This window comes from Bubalus kerabau, chromosome 5, assembly GCF_029407905.1.
Source record: "Bubalus kerabau isolate K-KA32 ecotype Philippines breed swamp buffalo chromosome 5, PCC_UOA_SB_1v2, whole genome shotgun sequence".
NCBI classification, from domain to species: Eukaryota; Metazoa; Chordata; class Mammalia; order Artiodactyla; family Bovidae; genus Bubalus; species Bubalus kerabau.
Window position 1 is genome coordinate 126,675,592 of NC_073628.1, and position 22,254 is coordinate 126,697,845.

Consider the following 22,254-nt stretch of genomic DNA (forward strand, 5'->3'; position numbering starts at 1 on the left):
ATGTTGAGCTTTAAGCCAACTTTTTCACTCTCCACTTTCACTTTCATCAAGAGGCTTTTTAGTTCCTCTTCACTTTCTGCCATAAGGGTGCTATCATCTGCGTATCTGAGGTTATTGATATTTCTCCTGGCAATCTTGATTGCAGCTTGTGCTTCTTCCAGCCCAGCATTTCTCATGATGTACTCTGCATATAAGTTAAAAGCAGGGTGACAGTATACAGCCTTGAAGTACTCCTTTTCCTATTTGGAACCAGTCTGTTGTTCCATGTCCAGTTCTAACTGCTGCTTCCTGACCTGCATATAGGTTTCTCAAGAGGCAAGTCAGGTGGTCTGGTTTTCCCATCTCTTTCAGAATTTTCCAGTTTATTGTGATCCACTTCTGCTTTAAGCAATAAATAAAAATAATTTATTGTTAGTAGTTTAAGCCATAGTCTAGCTAAAATATTAACTAAATTTCACATTTGTAAATTATGAAATGCTTCAAAGCAATTTATGTTTAACTTTTCTGATTCATTCCATCACCTATTCTAATACCAAATATTTGAGTGTCTTTTCTGTCAGACATCGTGCTGGTGGTGGAAATAAAACAGTGACAAAACAGAACACCTCCTGTTCTTCTACAGTTGACTTTTTCACATGGGAGACAGAAGGAGTTGCATGATAACCATGAAACCCCAAGTGTGAAAAGGGCTACAAAGAACAAGTATAGGGGCTGTGAGAGTAGGTAATAGAGGTCTTTTTCTGGAGATGATGGTGTCAGGGAGAAATGGCCTCCTTGAGAAAGTGACATTGAGACTGAGACTTCAAGTATGAGTGGACCAGGTGGTGCTGGGGGAGGGCTGCATATTCAGAGGATGCAGAGTTTGTTGTGTTTGAGGAATGAAGGGAAGAGCAGCTGGGATGCAGCAGGGAGCGAATGAGGAGGGGAGCAGCGGTGGCGAGGGTGAGATGATGAGGCCAAGCCCACTGAGGCCTTGTGGTACTTACTGAGAATTTTGAAATTTATCATAAGAGGAATTAATGCAAGGATTTTAAGCAAGGGAATGATGGAAATCAGACTCTGTAATCCATTTCCACAAAACTCGGCCTGTTTTGTGAAAATGGATTAGAGAGAGGTGAGAGTACACAGGTAGTACCCTCTGGAAGATTCTCAGCTTCCCCAGGTGAGGTGATAGTTGCTTGGTCCAGGGGTGATGGTATTGGAGATGGAAAGAAGTGAACTAATTTGGGGATTTTATGGGAGGAAATTATCAGGACTTGCTGAGAGCTTGGACATAGAGGACGGAATTCATGGACAGGTGATGAGGTTGACTATGAGATTTCTGGTGTGAGATGCTGCGTTCATAGGGAAGCCCAGCGAAGGAGCAGTGTTGAGAAGAAAGATGAAAAATTGAGCACAGGCTGAGTGAGAAGCATCTAGGAAAAGCTCTGAAGTAGATACATGGGTATGCAGTTTAGAACTCAGAAGAGAAACTTAAACTAGAAAGATCAATTGGGAAATTAACAGTGCTACTTAAAGCCATGGAGATGAATGGGTTCACCTAGGGAGATTGTAAGTACTGAGTGGTGGGAGACCAGGGCCAGACTCTGAAGAATGCTGACACTTGGAGGTTGGGGAGAGGAGGGTAGTAGAGCCTGTGAAGGAGCAGCTAGAGAAGTAGAAGGCATGCCTGGGCTATGAGTGTGTGTGAGAGGTCAGCAGTGTTCCAGGGCAGGGGTTCCCCAGGAGAGCTGGTGAGAGTGTCCATTTTGTAAGGTAAGAACTGATTCATCCTTTCAATTATTTGGCAAGAGCACCTTCATTGAGGTAGGAGTGGACCTAGCTTGGAGTGAGTTGGAGATGAATGATGAATGGAGGAAATAAAATGGAAACATGTATGTATGATTTTCCAGAAACGTGGCTCTGCAGGAATAAAGGGTGACAGTTGCAGGAGAGAAATTGGGTCAAGGGAAGGCTTTTATTTATTTATTTATTTTTTAAGATTTAAAACTCTTGCTTTTGACCCACTTAAGAGTTGTACCTGATGAAACCAGAGTCATTTACTTACACCGCTCAAGTGCTTAGGAAACTATTCTAAGATTAAATGAGACAAGGCTTATCAGATCTCCGTGATACGATAAAACATGGAAAGCACTTAAATGCTGCCTCTGGTGACACAGGCAGGTAAGCAAGGCAGAGCTGCCATGGTTTGATCCTGTTCCAAGCTCTTATTCAGTAAGGCTTCTCTCCCTTGGCCCCTCTGCATTTTCTCATTGATGTTTTTCCTGTCCCTAAGATCTGTTCTTCAGTTTCTTTGAAAGTGTATCTCCTTATCTAAGCCCATGACATCCTTTCCTACTGCTCTGATTTCTGCTGTTTCCTTCTTTCTGAACCTCTTTGACATCTACTCTGCAACTGTGGTTACAAACCTTTGGACTGAGAGTTCCTGCAGTGCTTCAGAGTTCTCTCAGGGGTTCGAGAATCCCAAAATATATTAAATGCCATCTGTGGTTGAATAAATAATGGGTCTTATAAGTACATGTTAATATTTTTCAAATATATGTAGCTGCTGTTTTTTTTTTTTTAATAAGAAATCCCTTAAAAGCATTATAGACTTTACAGTTGCTTTTTGTTACCAATCTTTTAATTCAGTGCTAAGAGAACTACTAGCATAGATGTCTGCCACATTTTTTCCACTTAATTTTAGAATGCTGGGAGGGATTGGGGGCAGGAGGAGAAGGGGACGACAGAGGATGAGATGGCTGGATGGCATCACTGACTCGATGGACGTGAGTCTGATGAACTCCGGGAGTTGGAGATGGACAGGGAGGCCTGGCGTGCTGCAATTTGTGGGGTCACAAAGAGTCGGACACGACTGAGCGACTGATCTGATCTGATCTTAGAATACTATACCACTCACTTTGAGAAACAATCTATTAATGTCAGGGGGTAAATATTATAAGATATAAAGTCAAAAGTTTTATTAGGTTACTAAGGTAGGGCAGTAAGACAAGTATTGGCGAAATGTTCCGATTTCCTTGGTCGTGCACTGCACACTGTGCCACATGTCAGGTCTTAAAGTTCCCTGACCAGGGGTCCAACCCACACCCCCAGCACTGGAAGCACTGAGTCGTACCCACTGGACCGCCAAGGAAGTCCTACACCATTTCATGTCTCATTTCTCTGTGCTCAGAGGGTCTATATTGCCAGGCCCAGGTCTTGTCGTGTTTTGTGATGTTAAAAAAGACTGTTCACACTTGAAACAGTTAAGACTCACTGCTCCACAACCACAATTCTGGTTCATATTTTTTCACTGTTGTTTTTACCTTTGCTGTTCCAATCTCTTTAGCTTGTCACCTAGTTCAGGGCAGGGACTGTGGTTCTTTCTTCTTTATACCTTTCTGCAGAAATTGGCAAGCTAGCGCCTTTAAGCCAAATCCAGCTGTTTGTTTCGTAAGTTTTCTCTAGCTCAAGAGGTTTTTTACAGATGACAGTTTGCAGTTGATCTGATGATAGGAAACGCTAACTTTGAACCCCAGTTCACTGAAATCTTACCCCTCGCAAGAAAGAATTTTGTTATTCTCTTTAGTAGACCAAAAATCACAAAAAGTTGTATTCTATTATTTTTATATTTTCAATTTTGTCAATAAAGATTTGTAGAATTTTGTTGTAAAACAAATTTGTTACGTAAATGCCTATATAATTTACTCAATTCTGACTCTTGGCCCGCATAGCCTAATAGTTTACTATCTGACCTTTTAGAGAAGTTTATTGATCCCTGCTTTATAGTGATAATTCCCAAATTAGTCTGCACATCTGTATTATCAGAGAAGCTTTGTATGTATATGAATTTCTCTACCCTGGAGAGTCTGATCAACATATTAAGATGGAGCCTGGGAACCTATATTTTTAACAGGCCTTTTAATTGTTTAGGAATCACTGCCTTTTAATGCCAGGGTCCCCAATCTCTGGGATCTAATGCCTGATGATCTGAGGTGAAGCTGATGTAATAATTATAGAAATAAAGTGTACAATAAACATAATGCATTTGAATCATCCCCAAACCATACCACCCCTCCTCTCTCTTTGTGGAGAAATTGTCTTTCACGAAACCAGTCCCTGGTGCTAAAAATGTTGGGGACTGCTGTGAATGCATTCATAGGGTTGAACCCCAAGAGATAGCGAAATGGATATTGGATTAGATATCAGAGGACAGCTTGTTATTTTCTTACCTCAACATTTACTAACTATGGGACCCTATCCAAGTAACTACTTGTTCTGCAGGTTTTTGAGAAATTTCTGGTTCCTTTGTTTACACAGAATTTTGCTTAATCCTCTACAATAGTAGTTCTTTTACCTTGTGGGGTTCATAAGAACCTCTTTCAGAGTCTGATGAGAGCTCTGGGCTCTCCTCTCAGAAAAGTGCACCTGTATTAATTTCATGTGGTTGCATAACAAATGAGCACAGAAGCGTTTAAAACAACAGAAGTGAATTCTTGTCACATTTTTGGAGGCCTGAAGTTCAACTCCCCACAGAGGCTCTAGGGGGAGATTGTCTGCCTCTTTTCTGGTAGCTGTCAGCATTCCTGGGCTTGTGGCTGCATCACTCCGAGCTCCGCCTCCAGAGTCATGTGGCCACCCCCTCTTCTCTGTGTCTGTCCTCTATGTGTCTCTTGTAAGGATGTTTGTCATTGGCTGAGGGCCTAGCTGGGTAATCCGGAATTAGCTCCTCTTCTCAAGAGCCTAAACTGAATCACATCTTTTACCATATAAGATAACATTCACAGGTTCCAGAAGCTTGACATGATTATCTTGTGGAGTGGGTGTAGGGGAACATTTTTTGGCTTACCACAGCACCTTTGCACATACTCACAGTTTTACAGACAGTTTCAAGGGGTTCACAACTCTTTTAAGTCCATTTATTGACCCACAAACTCCAGGTTTGAGCTCCATGCTCAGTGAGAAGAACTTTACACCTTTAGTGTATTCTAGTCTATTTACTCTCTCCTCTATGTCAAGTTACATTCATGTCCTGTTAATATGAATCTCGAAATTATGATGTTTTCTTCTTGTGACTTAGTTTCTTCAATTTATAGTATGCTTTGAGTTAGTTTCTCTGATTCCTTTAGGAACTATTTATCCTCTAGTAAGATTTATTGTTAAAATACAAATCTTTCACAATCCTTTTTACTTAATTCTGTCAGTAATGCTTCCAGTGAGGAGACAAACTTACCTTAGCTGAGTACCTGATGTTCCAGGCTCTTTACCAAGTGCTTACATGTGACTTCTTATTAAATACTGAAAACAGTCCTGAGAGGGAAGTAGTATCAACCCCATTACATAAAGGAAAAAAGGAAGACTTCTGGATGCTAAGTAACTTGCTTAATGTGGGTGATAGAGCTAGCAAGGGATAGAGCTGGTCTTTGAATGAAAGTCTACTCGAAAGTCCATTCTATTTTCATTATACGTTGAACAACATACTTCCCTTTTAGTTGAATGGTTAATAATTTTGTTAAACAGGGGCTCTCTATGCTTTGGTTTTAGGGATAAAGAGACAGATTTCAGTAAGATTTATAGTGCTTACTTATAGTATTACCTTTTGCAATATCTTCTCTGAGTCTTAGCTTTAAGTAAGACTGCTACACTGCTTGTATGTGTCTAGTGCCGCTGTGGCAATTGAGAGAATAGGGATGACAGCCCTTTAAAATGGGAAATTTTTACTAATGTGTACTTTCTCATATAATTATATTCTTAGTACTTTCTTCTTTTAGTATCCTGGATTTCAACACTTAGGAATATGGTCAAACCTCAAACCAGGGGCTATATTATTAATAGCTCCAACTACGAACTTCTTTGCTTCAGGCCTCTTGGGCAGTTAGCTGGTGTGAATGCTTGTATCTGCTTTCTGCTCCTCTGTTTTGAGGGGCATCCCCAATTTTGTCTAGCTCAGTTCCACTCAGGATGTCTACGTTCATGATGCTTTTGTCAGCAATTCTTTTTCCCAGGTCAGTTTTGAATTCCACTCATTGCCTTTTGCCATGGGTTTGGTTGGTGCCCTGGAATTGTGCTCTGGAGACTCTCCCCCTTTCTCTGTCCTACTCCCCAACTTCTTTGCACCCTCATTCATCAATAGATCATCCCTTACCCAGAGCAATTTCCCCATCTCTCTTGTTTCACCTTATTGATTACTGTCTCCTTCTATTTGTGTTTTAGTCTTACAGGATATAAAAATACTAAAGACATTCTCATCTTAAAAAAAAAACAAACCCCACTTAACAAATAGCTACTCTCCCTCATCCCTGCAGCCCTGCATCTCTTCCCTCCATCCCACATTTTGTCAGTTCCTTTCCTACAGGCTTTCTGTGGTTTGTGAGATAACGTGCAAAGCTCTGGTGCTCTGCTACCCTGGCCCAAAGCTGCCTCTTTGGCCACATCTTTTGGTATTCCTTCCTTTATTCCTCCCATTACATTGCAGAATGTCCTTTCTACCAAAAGCCAGTTGTCTCTTTGCTTACATTCTATTCCTGCTAACCCAGGAGTCTTCCAACATTGTTAATCTTCTATTTAAATTTCATAAAAACTCTCAAATGTCCAATTACTGTTGGATTGGAGGGTCTGGTAAACTGGGTCCACATTTCCAGATATCAGAAACAGCTTAGAACTGGAACTCTTGGAGGGGGTAAGGCATGCAAACTGTTCTGAACACAATACCTCTGCTCCCTTCTGTCATATAGGAGCCCACTGCCCTCAATTTTGTCACCTGCCTGGTGACAAAAAAAAGGAATTTTATATTTCCTGGTCTCAATTCTAGTATCTGACGTCTAAAAGTACCTCTGTAATCTGACCTTTTATTTACAGTTGCAACCTCATTTTCCAGTCTTCCCAATAGCAACTGTCTGTTCAAGGCCATTTCCCCTGTGTCTTTGGTGTCTCTTCCATTCATGTTTTATCTCCCAATGATTTCTTCCCATCATGCCTCTTGTAGTACATATTTTCATGTGTCATGCATTATTCCCTAGTTTAATTTTTATTCCTAATAAGTGAGCAAACTTCTTGAGGGCAGGGATCATGTTTCATCAATTAAAAAGTTTGCTTACATTTTTTTATGGAAGAAAATGAATTTTTTTAAAAAGCGAAATCATCCTGCTTAGTTGGCTGCTATCATGATGACCGGCACATGAGAGCTGAATTGAGGCATAGCGGCTTCACAATTTCAGTCTCAGGCTTCCCCCAGGGCATACACCTGAGGAGTGGAAGGGCAGGCAGAATTGCTTGTACTATTTAAAATGTTCTCTGTCTCAGTCTTTTACTTCTTCCCTTCCTTACTCTATCTTCCCTCAACCTTTACCTTTTTCTCTCTCTTAGTTTTCTTGCTAAGCTCATGTAGTTGAATTTAATGATTGAATTACTTTTTGATACAATCCCTGTATATGCAGAGAAATGCTGGGCTGGATGAAGCACAAGCTGGAATTAAGATTGCCGGGAGAAATATCAATAACCTCAGATATGCAGATGACACCACCCTTATGGCAGAAAGTGAAGAGGAACTAAAAAGCCTTGAAAGTGAAAGAGGAGAGCGAAAAAGGTGGCTTAAAACTCAACATTCAGAAAACTAAGATCATAGTGTCTGGTCCCATCACTTCATGACAAATAGATGGAGAAACAATGGAAACAGTGTCAGACTTTATTTTTGGGGGCTCCAAAATCACTGCAGATGGTGACTGCAGCCATGAGATTAAAACATGCTTGCTCCTTGGAAGGAAAATTATGACCAACCTAGACAGCATATTAAAAACCAGAGACATTACTTTGCCAACAAAGGTCCGTCTAGTCAAAGCTATGGTTTTTCCAGTAGACATATATATGGATGTGAGAGTTGGACTATAAAGCAAGCTGAGTGCTGAAGAATTGATGCTTTTGAACTGTGGTATTGGAGAAGACTTTTGAGAGTCCCTTGGACTGCAAGGAGATCCAACCAATCCATCCTAAAAGAAATCAGTCCTGAGTATTCATTGGAAGGACTGATGCTGAAGCTGCAACTCCAATACTTTGGCCACCTGATGTGAAGAACTGACTCATTGGAAAAGACCCTAATGCTGGAAAAGATTGAAGGCGGGAGGAGAAAGGGACAACAGAGGATGAGATGATTGGGTGGCATCACCGACTCAATGGACATGAGTTTGAGTAAACTCCGGGAGTTGGTGATGGACAGGGAGGCCTGGCGTGCTGCAGTCCATGGGGTCACAAAGAGTCTGATATGACTAAGCGACTGAACTGAACTGAACTGAACTGAACTGTATATGTCTACGTCCCCCAAAGTGGCAGAATCCTGTTTATCTATGAAGAAAATAAAACTAATTGAATGAATGAATACATCAGTAAGTGCTTTAGGGGATAGTAAGCAAGAGCTGTTGTAAATTAATTATCCTTATCATTTGCATGTTTTTTCTTGCAACTAATTCAGTCAGTCAAGGGGTAGTCATAGAGTTCTGCTTCTTGTATTTGAAAAAGTATCTGTGAAGTAAGGAACTTGATTCAAATACCTCTATGTTCCTTTCAAGCTGTAAACTTCATTAAAATCAGACCTCCTTCCATATGTAATGGCCTGATTCTAAAGCTATTTAGAACTCTACTAGCAAAGCAGAGAAGCATCTACATTGCCTACTTATTTCCTAGCAGTTTGGTTTAATCCTCTACCTTTAGGAGAAGTTAGAATTTCCCTTCTTCTAATTACTCATTTTAGTAACCTAAGGCAGGCAGTACTTAATCCCATTGCTTATACTTTCCCAAGGGAATCAAATTAAAGTACCTTTGATTTAAATCCAAATCTTTGAATTTAGTGTAGTGTTCTGTTTGTCATCTTACAAGTAAATGAAAGAAGCTATTTAAAAGGTTGAGAAAACAAAACTTTGAACAAGTTGAGGATTTTGTGTAGAGTGAAGTACTTTTATTGGAACATTCTGTAAAAAGCAACAATATAAAGTCTTAGCTACTTCAATTCTCAGTGATTTAGCAAAATACATTTGAAGCAGACTACTCAAGGGGAGAGGTTTTTAGAATGTGAGAAAATGAACATTTAAGAAACAAAAAGAGTGCAATCCATTAGTAACATCTTCTAATACTTAGATCTGGGGCAAAAAACCTCCCTGAATTACTAAAGTAAGAAGTCAAATGCTGAAAACTTGGAAAAAACAGAAAATTATTTTTAAAAGGAAGAAAAACAACAGAGTAAAAAATCATCTGTAGTTTTGCCATGCTGCAGTGATCTCTATCCTTGGTAATCACATCCTCCCCCTACCTGTAACCCCTGACAATCCCTTGTCTGTCCTCTTTCACTATAATTTTGTCTTTTTGAGAATGTCATAAAATAGAATCATGCATTATGTAACCTTTTGAGAGGCAATTCCTGGTCTGTTTTCTGTCACCATAATTTTGTCTTTTTGAGACTGTCATAAAATAGAATCATGCATTATGTAACTTTTTTGAGACTGACTTCTTTGACTCAGCATGCCTTTTAAAGTTGTCTAAGTTGTGGTGTGTATCATTAGAATGCCCTTTTTTGCTGCTAAGTCATATTCCATTTTATGGATGTATCACAGTTGATATCCATTCAGCTACTGAAGGACATTTGGGTTGTTTCTAGTATTTAGCAATTATGAATATAGCCGGTGTAAACATTCATGTAGAGTTTTCTGTATTGACGTAAGTTTTAATTTCTCTAGGGTAAGAGTCAACAAACTATCCCCAAATTTTCCTGTTGCCTGTTTTTGTATGGCACTGAAATTCCAGTACTTTGGCCACCTCATGCGAAGAGTTGACTCATTGGAAAAGACTCTGATGCTGGGAGGGATTGGGGGCAGGAGGAGAAGGGGACGACAGAGGATGAGATGGCTGGATGGCATCACTGATTCGATGGATGTGAGTCTGAGTGAACTCCGGGAATTGGTGATGGACAGGGAGGCCTGGCGTGCTGTGATTCATGGGGTCGCAAAGAGTCGGACACGACTGAGCGACTGATCTGATCTGATCTGATGAGCTAAGAATGCCTTTTACATTTGTAAAGGTTTGTTTAAAAAAAAAAGAGAGAATATGCAACAGAGACCATATGTGGCCCTCAAAGCTTAGAATATGTAATGGCTGACTCTTTACAGAAAAAGTTTGCTAACCCTTGCTTTAGGGTAAATACCCAGGAGTGGGTTTCTTAGGTCAGATGGTAAGTGTATTTTTAACTTTAGAAGAAACTGCCAAACTGTTTCCAGAGTGGCTATATATTTTTCATTCCCATCAGCAGTGTCTGTAAGTTCGTTTTTCTGCATCCTTATCAAAATTTGGTATCATCAGTATATTTAATTTTAATAATTCTAGTAAGTGTATGGGCTTTCCTTGTGGCACAGACGGTAAAGAATCTGAAGTTCTCAGCTCTTCATGGTTTTAATTTGTATTTCCCTAATGGCTAATGATGTTGAACATCTTCTCATAAGGTTGTTTGTCATCCTTCTATATTCTTTGGTGAGGTGTCCAAATTTTTTGCCTAGTTTTTAATTGAGTGATTTGTTATCTTACTCTTGAGTTTTAGAAGTTCTGTAAACATTCTAGATACAAAGACACAAATACTTTGTTGTGATTGCTTCCATTTTCACCCAGTCTTGTCATTCTCTTAACAGTGTCTTTTCCTGAGCAAAAGGTTTAAATTTCGATAAGTCCAGTTTACTGATTTTTTCTTTTATGAATTATGCTTCTCTTATCAAGTCTAAGAACACTTTGCCTAACTCCAGGTCATGGAGATTTCCCCCTAAATTTTCTTCAGGAAGTTTTATAGTTCTAAGTTTCACATTTAAATATGTGATCCATTTTGTATTAATTGTAGTAAGGTATGGGTTTAGGTTTCATATTTTTCTAACATTGTTTGTTGAAAAGACTCTTCTTTCTCCATTGTATTGACTTAGCACCTTTGTCAAAAATCATTTAGCCGTATTTGTGTGATCTATTTCTGGAGTCTTTTTTCTCATCTGTTGATCTGTGTGTCTGATCCTTCACCAGCACCATGCCATTTGATTAGTGTAGCTTTATAGTTAGTAAGTAAAATTTACTTTTACTTTATTTTTCCTTTTTAAAGTTATTTTGGTTATTCTAGTTTGTTGGTCTTTATAAGTTTTAGAATCCAATTGTCTGTATATGGAAAAATTCTTTTTGGGATTTTTATAAGAATTGTGTTTTATTTGTAGACCAATTTGTGGGAGAATTGATATCTTTATTGTGTTGAATCTTTCAACGCATTAACATGGTATTCATTTCATTTTAGCCTTCTTTGATTTCTTTCATCAACATTTTGTAGTTGGAAGCATACAGATCCTGTCCATGTGTTTTAGATTTATACCTAAGTATATTTTTTGATCTGTTGTAAGTGGGATTTAATTTTTAAAACTTCCTATCATTCATTACTAATATAAAAATATGATACTTGTTGTTGAGTTTGTATCCTTCAGCTTTTCTAAACTCATTTATTAATGTGCTAAGTCACTTCAGTCATGTCTGACTCTGTGTGATCCCATGGACTGTAGACTGCCAGGCTTCTCTGTCCATGGGATTCTCCAGACAAAAATACTGGAGTGGGTTGCCATTTCCTTCTCCACATTTATTAATAATAGGAGCTTTTTAGAGATTGATTTGGAGAAGGCAATGGCACCCCACTCCAGTACTCTTGCCTGGAAAATCCCATGGACGGAGGAGCCTGGTAGGCTGCAGTCCATGGGGTCACTAAGAGTTGGACACGACTGAGCGACTTCACTTTCACTTTTCACTTTCATGCATTGGAGAAGGAAATGGCAGCCCACTCCAGTGTTCTTGCCTGGAGAATCCCAGGGACTGGGGAGCCTGGTGGGCTGCCGTCTAGGGTCACACAGAGTTGGACACTACTGAAGTGACTTAGCATAGCAGAGCATAGAGATTGATTGGGATTGGGACATTCTACAGAGATAGTCATGCCATTTGTGAATATGGGCAGAATTATCTCTTCCTTTTCAATCTGCATGGCTTTCATTTCTTTTTCATTTCTGCCCCCTTTTCTTTCTTTTTTCTCCTGTTACTAAACTTGCTAAGACTTCTGGAATAATGTTAAATAAGATAGGTGAGATTGAGCATCCTTGCCTTGTTCTCAATCTTAGGGAGAAAGCCCTCATATATAATTAATACCAAATAATATGTTAACTATTGGTTTTGTGTAGAAACACTTTATCACACTGAGGAAATTCCTTTCTGTGCTTAGTTTACTGAGAGTTTTTATCATGAATGGGTATTGAAATTTAAGTGCTTTTTGTGTATTAATTCATATGTGTCTTGGTCTTTTGGACTGCTGTAACAAAGTGTCACAGGCTGGGTGGCTTATGAACAACAGAAATTTATTGCTTATAATTCAGGAGGCTTAGAAGTCCAAAGTCAAGGTGCCTGCACAGTCGCCAGCTGGTAAAGCCTCTCTTCGTGGTTCATAGCCTTTTCACTGTGCCCTCACTTGGTAGAATGAGCTGGATAGCTCTGTGGGGTATCTTATAAGCCCACTAATTCCATTCATGAGGCCTCAACCCGTAGGACCTAATCACTTTCCAAAGTCCTTGTCTACTAATACCATCACCTTGGAGGGTTCGGACTCTAAGATATGAGTTTAGAGGGATACAAACCTTCAGACTGTTGCAATATAGTTGTGAGGTTTTTCTTCCTTAGACTGTTAATATGTTGGATTATTACCTTCAGTTCTTGGGATGATAAAACCTTACTTCATTGCAGTGTATATTACTGGAGTCCATTTCCTGATATTTTTTGAGGATTTTAATGGACATGAGTCTATAGGGTTTTTTGTTGTTGTTGTTGTCTTTTTCTGGTTTTGGTATAAGGGTAATCTTTCCCTTCTTTTCTATTTTCTGGAAGAGATGGTATAGAATTGGTGGTGTTTCTTTTTAAAAAAAATAGTGGAATTTGCTAGTGAAATCATTTGGGCCAGAAGAATTATTTTTTTGGAAGGTTTTTGACTATAAATCAATTTCTTTAATAGACTATTTGCTTTATTTTCTTTCACATTAAGGGCTTTTTCTGGTTATCTGGTAATACATGACAGTGTGTTCTTATTTAAGAGTAGGGGACTATAATCACTGCAAATGGTGACTGCAGCCATGAAATTAAAAGACACTTACTCCTTGGAAGAAACACAAGCTGGAATCAAGATTGCTGGGAGAAATATCAATAACCTCAGATATGCAGATAACACCACCCTTATGGCAGAAAGTGAAGAGGAGCTCAAAAGCCTCTTGATGAAAGTGAAAGAGGAGAGTGAAAAAGTTGGCTTAAAGCTCAACATTCAGAAAACAAAGATCATGGCATCCAGTCCCATCACTTCATGGGAAATAGATGGGCAAACAGTGGAAACAGTGTCAGACTTCATTTTTTTGGGGGCTCCAAAATCACTGCAGATGGTGATTGCAGCCATGAAATTAAAAGACGCTTACTCCTTGGAAGGAAAGTTATGACCAACCTAGATAGCATATTCAAAAGCAGAGATATTACTTTGCCAACAAAGGTCCGTCTAGTCAAGGCTATGGTTTTTCCTGTGGTCATGTATGGATGTGAGAGTTGGACTGTGAAGAAGGCTGAGCGCTGAAGAATTGATGCTTTTGAACTGTGGTGTTGGAGAAGACTCTTGAGAGTCCCTTGGACTGCAAGGAGATCCAACCAGTCCATTCTGAAGGAGATCAGCCCTGGGATTTCTTTGGAAGGAATGATGCTAAAGCTGAAACTCCAGTACTTTGGCCACCTCATGCTAAGAGTTGACTGGTTGGAAAAGACTCTGATGCTGGGAGGGATTGGGGACAGGAGGAAAAGGGGATGACAGAGGATGAGATGGCTGGATGGCATCACTGACTCGATGGATGTGAGTCTGAGTGAACTCCGGGAGCTCGTGATGGACAGGGAGGCTTGGAGTACTGCAATTCATGGGGTCGCAAAGAGTCAGACATGACTGAGCAACTAAACTGAACTGAACTCCTTGGAAGAAAAGTTATGACCAACCTAGATAGCATATTGAAAAACAGAGACATTACTTTGCCAACAAAGGTCCGTTTAGTCAAGGCTATGGTTTTTCCAGTGGTCATGTATGGATGAGAGAGTTGGACAGTGAAGAAAGCTGAGCACCGAAGAATTGATGCTTTTGAACTGTGGTGTTGGAGAAGACTCTTGAGAGTCCCTTGGGCTGCAAGGAGATCCAACCAGTCCATTCTAAAGGAGATCAGCCCTGGGATTTCTTTGGAAGGAATGATGCTAAAGCTGAAACTCCAGTACGTTGGCCACCTCATGCTAAGAGTTGACTGGTTGGAAAAGACTCTGATGCTGGGAGGGATTGGGGACAGGAGGAAAAGGGGACGACAGAGGATGAGATGGCTGGATGGCATCACCGACTTGATGGACATGAGTTTGAGTGAACTCCGGGAGATGGTGATGGACAGGGAGGCCTGGAGTGCTGCGATTCATGGGGTCGCAAAGAGTTGGACACAACTGAACTGAACTGAACTGAGGGGACTATAAAGTTGATTGGCAGCCCTACTAGTGGTTGAGGCTTGTCTACACTAAGCCTCATTGTAAGATAATGATTGGAATACTTTGCTGGAGAATCTTAAATGTCAGGATTTTTATATCTTTTCTCATGAGCTGATCAGATTTCCCAGAGAAGACTCTAGCAGTCTCCTTGCTGCCATATCCTGGGGGGTGAGTGGGTAAAAGCTGGTGTCACAGGGCATGATCTTTGTTTTTAATAAGCACGTGTTCACTTAGTCCTCATGTTGTCTGCACTATTCTCATTTGTTATTTAACTCTCTGATTTTATTACAGGGTCCTATTGACCTCAGTCATTTTGAACTCTCTTAGTGGTTTTATGGCACCCAACTCCAGTACTCTTGCCTGGAAAATCCCATGGACAGAGGAGCCTGATAGGCTGCAGTCCATGGGGTCGCTAAGAGTCGGACACGACTGAGCGACTTCACTTTGACTTTTCACTTTCATGCTTTGGAGAAGGAAATGGCAACCCACTCCAGTGTTCTTGCCTGGAGAATCCCAGGGACGGGGGAGCCTGGTGGGCTGCCATCTATGAGGTCACACAGAGTCAGACACGACTGAAATGACTTAGTAGTAGTAGTAGTAGTTAGAGTTAATTATCAGTTATCTTTGACTTTCCTGCTCTTTCTCTTGCCAGTCTTGCCAGTGTGATTCAGATTATATTGATATTTGAAATTACAAACTATTTTAAAATTTTGTTTTAAGCAGATGGCTAAAGTAGAAGTGAGAGGTCTAGTTAGGACGTCACTTTAGAGTCCATGACAGAGGTGTCGATGGCTCGGCCTAGAGTAGAGGTAGTAAGAAGGAGCAACATGGAGGTTGCAGGACGTGTCTTGGAGGTAGAGCTCAAAGGACTTAGATTAAATGTGGAGAACTGAGGAAAGGAAGGAATCAAAGGTGGCCTTAGGTTTTGTCTTGAGTTGGTTGGGTGAATGATAATGTCCTTTGTTGAGATGGAGAAGACTAGGGTGAAGAACTGGTTCTGTATTGAGCATATTAAATTTAAGATGACAGCATCCGGGCCCAAAAGCAATGTTGATTCTCTTTTCTTAGGTATTCTTTGCCTCTTTAGTCTGGGTTATTGTTCAACTGTCATGAAAAAAACACTTGATTCTTGGCTTCTGTTCCACTCCTTACTGTTGTTGTCTACCACCCTTATTTGTTGTTGAGGATAAGGAAGGTTAGTGGACCTAACCACTAACTTGGCACGTCTGCCCCATTTCCTGGTATGATGTTGGGCAACGTCAGGGGCTGTGTGGGCAGCATACCCGTTTGTTCCTCTCCTCAAGGTTCCTCGACGCCGTAAGACACCTGCAGTGACAGCATGATACAGTGGTTTTGAATCCCAGTTCCTCTACTTCCTAACTGTGTAACTTTAAATATATTGCTTAACCTTTTGTATCTCATTTTCTTCAATTGTAAATTGTAGATAATAGTGTCTATACCTTTGGGATTTTTGTGAAGGTTACATAAGAAAATAATGTGAATTATTTTCTATTACTAATTATTAATGCCTGACACATGGTAAACATTCTATAAATGATAGCTATTAATATTATTAGTATTTAATTGTATATCTATTTAATAATATATGCTACTATTATTCTTTTAGTTAAGCAGCCCTTCCAAAAGCTAAAGCTTGAGCCTTGCCACCTCAGGTTTAACCTCTTAAAGTCCCAAAAAGGGGTGCTGACCAGAGCTTCCCAGTATGTTCAGTATTCTTAAAAACATTGGTGCATAAATTCTAGTGATTCTTATTTATAGGCATACATTAGATTCTCCTGGGGGCTTTCTCAACATGTCTGGACCCCATTTGTGGAGGTTTGAATAGGATGGGTAAAGGTGGACATAGCGGGAAGCAACAAGTATCTCTATAATAATAGCCCTCCCTCTGTTTTCTTTTAATGAATCACTCCTTTACTTGCTTCCTCCCTTCCTGTCTCCTCGCTGTTATTCAGTACCGTAAGCTGCTTTCTCATAGACACCCGTAATGTCCTCTCTCCTTTTTCATCTTCCTCTGCTAACCCCTGACTTTGGATGAGTCCAGTCCAGTCTGCCTGCAATCTGGGCTACTGAAAGCTGCAGTTCCGGAGTTTCACAAGATTCTTTCATGTTTTTTTTTTTCCTCTCTAATCCTTTCTATTCATATTAGAATACCTGACCTTACATGAGGGACATAGTAGTTGTATGACTCAGTTAATAGTGTTTTCAAAGGGAACGTCAACTGTCGTGTAATCTAATTACCCAGGATGTCTGTGATTCTATCAATTATATCTCATTCATTTCACAATAAGTTTGAATAGCATAATGATATCATTATATTTCTTAAGTGAAAATACTTAGGCACAGAATCATAAAATAGTTTGTTCCATCAGCTTTTCGATATTTTTTTTTTTTGAAAAGCAAGCTATGACTATGATTGTGTTATTATGATTGTATGTAAAAAGCAACCTTTCTTCTCCATATTGATTCTGTTTTGTGGATCAGTATAACAGCTTTAGCAGCAATGTTTTTAAGGAATTTGTGATGGTTTAATTGTTGTTTTTTTCTTTTTGAGATGTGCACTTTCCTGATCAATTCTAGCCTATGACTTTTGGTGAGATTTATTAATATATGTGTATGTGTGTGTGTCAGAGAAGGCAATGGCACCCCACTCCATACTCTTGCCTGGAAAATCCCATGGACAGAGGAGCCTGGTAGGCTGCAGTCCATGAGGTCGCTAAGAGTCGGACACGACTGAGCGACTTCACTTTCACTTTTCACTTTCATGCATTGGAGAAGGAAATGGCAACCCACTCCAGTGTTCTTGCCTGGAGAATCCCAGGGACAGAGGAGCCTGGTAGGAGGCCGTCTATGGGGTCGCGCAGAGTCGGACACGACTGAAGCAACTTAGCAGCAGCAGCAGCATGTGTTTGTGTAGTAGGTGAAAATCTTTGGCTTTGGTTTTTAATAAGAATTTTTTAAAAATCAGTTATAACTAGGAAACTTTTCTTCCAGTTTTTACCCAGTTGTCTTTAATTCCCTTTGGAAATAGTGGACCTGACCCAGTTCTTTTTTGAGAATTCATTTCACAGAACAGTATGTTAAAATATTTTTGTTATTCTAATCAAGTACAATGTAAGAACTGGCTGTCATCCATAGTTTCTGTTCTTTAACATGAGAATAATTCTGTTCCTTGGTTAAGATACTGGCTCCATTATTATACTTAACTGGTTTGGATAGCAGGCTATGATTTGAGGAACACAGCTATTTCATACATAAAATAAATGATTTTTCTTTGCAAGCATTTTTTAATCTTGATTTTGTCTAACTTGAAGTACATAATGATATGGTAAAAGTACTGGTAAAAGAAGAATCCCATAGATACTAGAAGTGAAATTTATTGTTGAATAAAATTCAGCTTATTATAAAATATAGCATGACATTATTGCTACATCAGGATAATTTTTAAAAAATTAATCCAGCTACCTTCCCTTGTTTGATTTAGTATTCATGTAAGTCTTAGTATAATAAATTGACATTTAGTTTTAAAAGTAATTTTAGCTAAGTTGTGGCAGAGAAAGAAAATATATATTGGGTTAACTCTTAATGATTATGCCCTTAAACTATTTGTAGGAACGAACATTGAGGACCATTTATAATATATATTATTAGGTTTCTATATAATCTTCTGGGTGTTTAAAGTACAGTGTTGTTGTTCTTTTCTTATAGTTGGTTAGAAAAAAACTATTATTTGAAGGGAATAGAATGGAAAAGCGAAATGAGGAAAGTTGAGGAGGGTGGGATATATTAGTTTTAGAGGGCTTCCATAACAAAGTGCCACAAACTGGGGGACAAAACAACAGGAATTTATTATCTCATAGTTCAGGGTTAGAAGTCTGAAACTGAAGTGTTGGTAGGGATGTCCTGTCTGACGGCTCCAGTGGCAAGGATCCTTCCTTGCCTCTTGCTCACTTTTGATGGTTGTCTGCAGTCCTTGGCTTATGGATGCATCACTCCAGGTTCTGTCTCCGTCGTCACATGACATTCTCCTTGTGTATCTCTGTCCAAATTTCCCTCATTTTATAAGGACACCAGTCATATTGGATATAGGTTTAGAGCCCACCCTAATCAACTCTAACCTCATCTTAACTTGATTACATCTACAAAGCCCCTGTTTCCAAATAAGGTCACATTCATAGATTTTGGATTGATGTAAATTTGAAGGGACACTATTTAAGCCAGAACAAAGAGTTCTAAATTCAATTTATATTTTGAGATTTGAAACCAACACACTGGATTTATCAATTTTATATCTAACAAATGGTAAGATGCATTTTATGTAGAAAGCTTATTTTTATTTGCAGTTATATTTACACGTAGGCTTTCCTGTGTCACAGGCCTAAGTATCTAGTATTTTCCATTCATGTAGCAGAAATTGCTTAAAAGGAATATTTGGTTATAAAACATCAATGTAGAGCCAGAAGGCTTTCCACATTACCTCTTAATAGCCCAATATTTATAGAATTGAGTTAGAGTTTTCTTGTTTTAACTGCTGTTAGAATAATACTTTTGCTTTTATTCATTTTATATCCACAGTGCCTGATGCTGCTTTATTGAGTGAAGATGAGTTAATGAAAGGGTAGGGTGTGCATGTGTGTGTCCATTGAAGGGTTGTTGACAGAGGTGTAACATGGGAAGTTCTCACTTAGTAAATATATTCTCTGTCTTTTTTGAAAACCCAGCTGGTGGCATCCTTCACACAGTGTTCTGCACTTGGCCTTTATTACTTACAGTCATTTCATCAGTTCAGTTCAGTTGTTCAGTCATGTCTGACTCTGCAACCCCATGGACTGCAGCACACCAGGGTTCCCTGTCGATCACCAACTCCTGGAGCTTACTCAAGCTCATATCCATCAAGTTGGTGATGCCATCCAAACAGCTCATCCTCTGTTCCCCGTCTCCTCCTGCCTTCAATCTTTCCCAGCATCATGGTCTTTTCTAATGAGTCAGTTCTTTGCATCAGGTGCCCAGAGTATTGGAGCTTCAGCCAGTATCATTTCATATTAGTGTATAGAGGCTATGATTGCATAATATTCTATTGCATGGATATATTATAATTTATTTAACTAGCCAGCTCCCCAATTTTCCCCATCAACCACCATTTTAGAAACTTCTATGAATTTGAGCTACTCTGTCTTTTTAGTTGCTTTCATCTTTGCTCTTCGAAATGATGCTGCAATAAAGAGCTTTGCATGTGTGTCACTTTACACATAAGTATATTTGTAAGATGAATTCCTAGAAGTGGAATGCCTGGCTAAAAAGATTTTTACATTTCTTAGTTCTCATATAGATTGCCAGATTGACTTCCAAAACTCTTGTAGCAATTTATACTCCCGCCCCCTACACATACAATGTATGATATATCAGCTGTTCAGATAAGTTTAAGTAAAGTTAGCTTGTCAGCTAAACTTCACAGGCAGCTTGGGAAAGGAAAGGCCACTCTGAAGGAAAGTTGTTGCCACTGGACTGTCCCCAGTGTTCTACCTCTATTCCTTAAGGATTACTGGACATCTGTAATGTAGTTTCCATTCTGCATTCATTTAAAAAGCTTAAAGTAAAAGGTTTCAGCACTCAGTGTAAGCTACTTGTGTTTTAGTAATAATTTCTGAGAGAATGATTATGCAAGTAGATACTACAGCTGATTGAAGGCAAAAGAAGAAGAGGGCGGTTGAGGTGGTTAGATAGCATCACTGGACACGAATATGAGCAAGCCCTATAAGATAGTGAAGGACAGGAGAGCCTGGTGTGCTGCAGTTCATGAGGTCACTAAGAGTTGGACAAGACTTAACAACTGAGTAACAGTAACAACCACAACTGAAGATATGTTCATCCTAGCTGAAATTCCCTTAATACAGATTTTTAAAATGAAGGCATAGATGCTTTGCTTAGATTTTAATAGAAAAAATTAGCAGAACTCTTTTCTCAAATGATGTCTTAAGAGGAGCTCCACTATACTGGGGTGACAGTGAAGTGTGGCTGCGGAGGACGGGGGCTGGCAGAGGTAAAGGAAGTGAGCTCCAGGCCCCCCATCCCTGTTTCCTCCAGAACTATTGCACACAGGGAGCCCAGCTTCTTTCCTTTTAGCAGTGACAGAGATGAGTGAATACTAGTGTATATTCAGCCTCTGGTAATTTATGTCAGACATTTGAAGAACCTAGAAGCTTCTCCATAGAATCCTGATGTTTGAAACTGATTTAATTTTCTCTTGTGTGTGTGTAGTAAGTGTGCTATAAAATGAGGCATACCTACTTGGAGATATCACTGTTTTCCTTAGAGTGTACATATAGGTTTTGGTGCAATGATTTTTCATCTGGAGATTTTAAATAAATGTAACATCTTTCATTAGTTTTCTTATAAAATGAAAATGCTTACACATTTTATAATATTTGCATATTTTATTCTAAAGTAGAATTTAAGGATATTTGGGAACTGCCTCCCAATGAAGATCAGTACTTATAATTTTGAATTCATTTCCCCAGACTTTTTCAATGTGTTAAATTACATGTAAATTTTATTCCTTCTTTGAAAAAATGGAATCATATTATATATACTGTTTTGTGATTTGTTTTGTTTACTTGATAAGAAGACCTTTGAGGTTATTGTATAGAGATATCTTCCATTCTTTTAATGGATTTATACTCTTTCATTGTATGAAAATTACCCATTCCCCTGTTGGTGAACTATCCTTTATGCATATTTTTGCCCATTTGGACAAATGTTTCTGTAGGATAAACTCTTAAATAGAATTTCTAAATCAAAGATATGGCTGTTTTACCATGGATATTTTGGGTGTCTCTAAAATATGAATATCCTCATTTTTATAGGAAATATACTTAGGAAATAAACTTTCAGAAGTTTTAATGTGCACCCACTCCAGTGTTCTTGCCTGGAGAATCCCAAGGACAGGGGAGCCTGGTGGGCTGCCGTCTATGGGGTCACACAGAGTCAGACATGACTGAAGTGATGCAGCAGCAGCAGCAGCAGTGTTTCTAACATAAGATTTCTGGAAATAGATAAATCTTTAAAATGACAGCTTTGAAACTTTTTGTCTTTACAGTGATGGAGTGGGGGGAAGATATTAAAACAATTTCGGAAGATGAAGCAGTCATGTTGGTGAACCATCAGGCAACAGGAGACGTGTGCACTCTGATGATGTGCCTCCAGGACAAGGGACTGGTAAGCCATCCTGAGGGCAGAGACAGACTGGGGAAGAGGGGTTGGCGGAGGGTCAGCTAGTCTTACTACAGCTGGGAATGTAAAATCTTGAAGAGAAAATATACTGTGTATATAATTCTAAACCACTGTAAGAGGAATTTATAGACTTAAAGAAAACCAACTGGGATAATGTGGATTATACCTCCATGAAGCTTTTTTTTTTTTTAAAGAACTGAAATGAAAGCAAAGTTAATATGGTTCAACTTGGGGCTGTCTTGAGGTGAGTGGTGGATTTCCAGTTTGAGAAATACAACCACAAAAAACAGTTTGCTTAAGACAGAAGAATAAAATTGGATGGGGAATTAGGTGATCTTGGGGATTTTTAGCCAGAAGAAAGTAAGGTAGATATTGTTTTGAATTTCACCTAGAAAGCAAATTGAAAGGAAAGATACTACGTCTATTTTATTCCATGTTCTAGGGCTG

General features: G+C 39.2%; 1 protein-coding gene across 8 annotated transcripts in view; it reads left to right on the forward strand.

The window, feature by feature from the left end:
• Nucleotides 1-22,254, forward strand: part of LPGAT1 (lysophosphatidylglycerol acyltransferase 1) — an 84,065-nt gene that overhangs the window by 18,321 nt on the left and 43,490 nt on the right. For all 8 annotated transcript variants that reach the window (XR_008715100.1, XR_008715101.1, XM_055583031.1 and 5 more), the window contains one exon: nt 21,674-21,792. Coding sequence is in view for 6 of the 8 variants with exons in the window: in XM_055583031.1 (XP_055439006.1) it covers nt 21,674-21,792 (119 nt within the window). In the remaining 2 variants the exon portion in view is untranslated. The remainder of the gene's footprint in view (nt 1-21,673; nt 21,793-22,254) is intronic.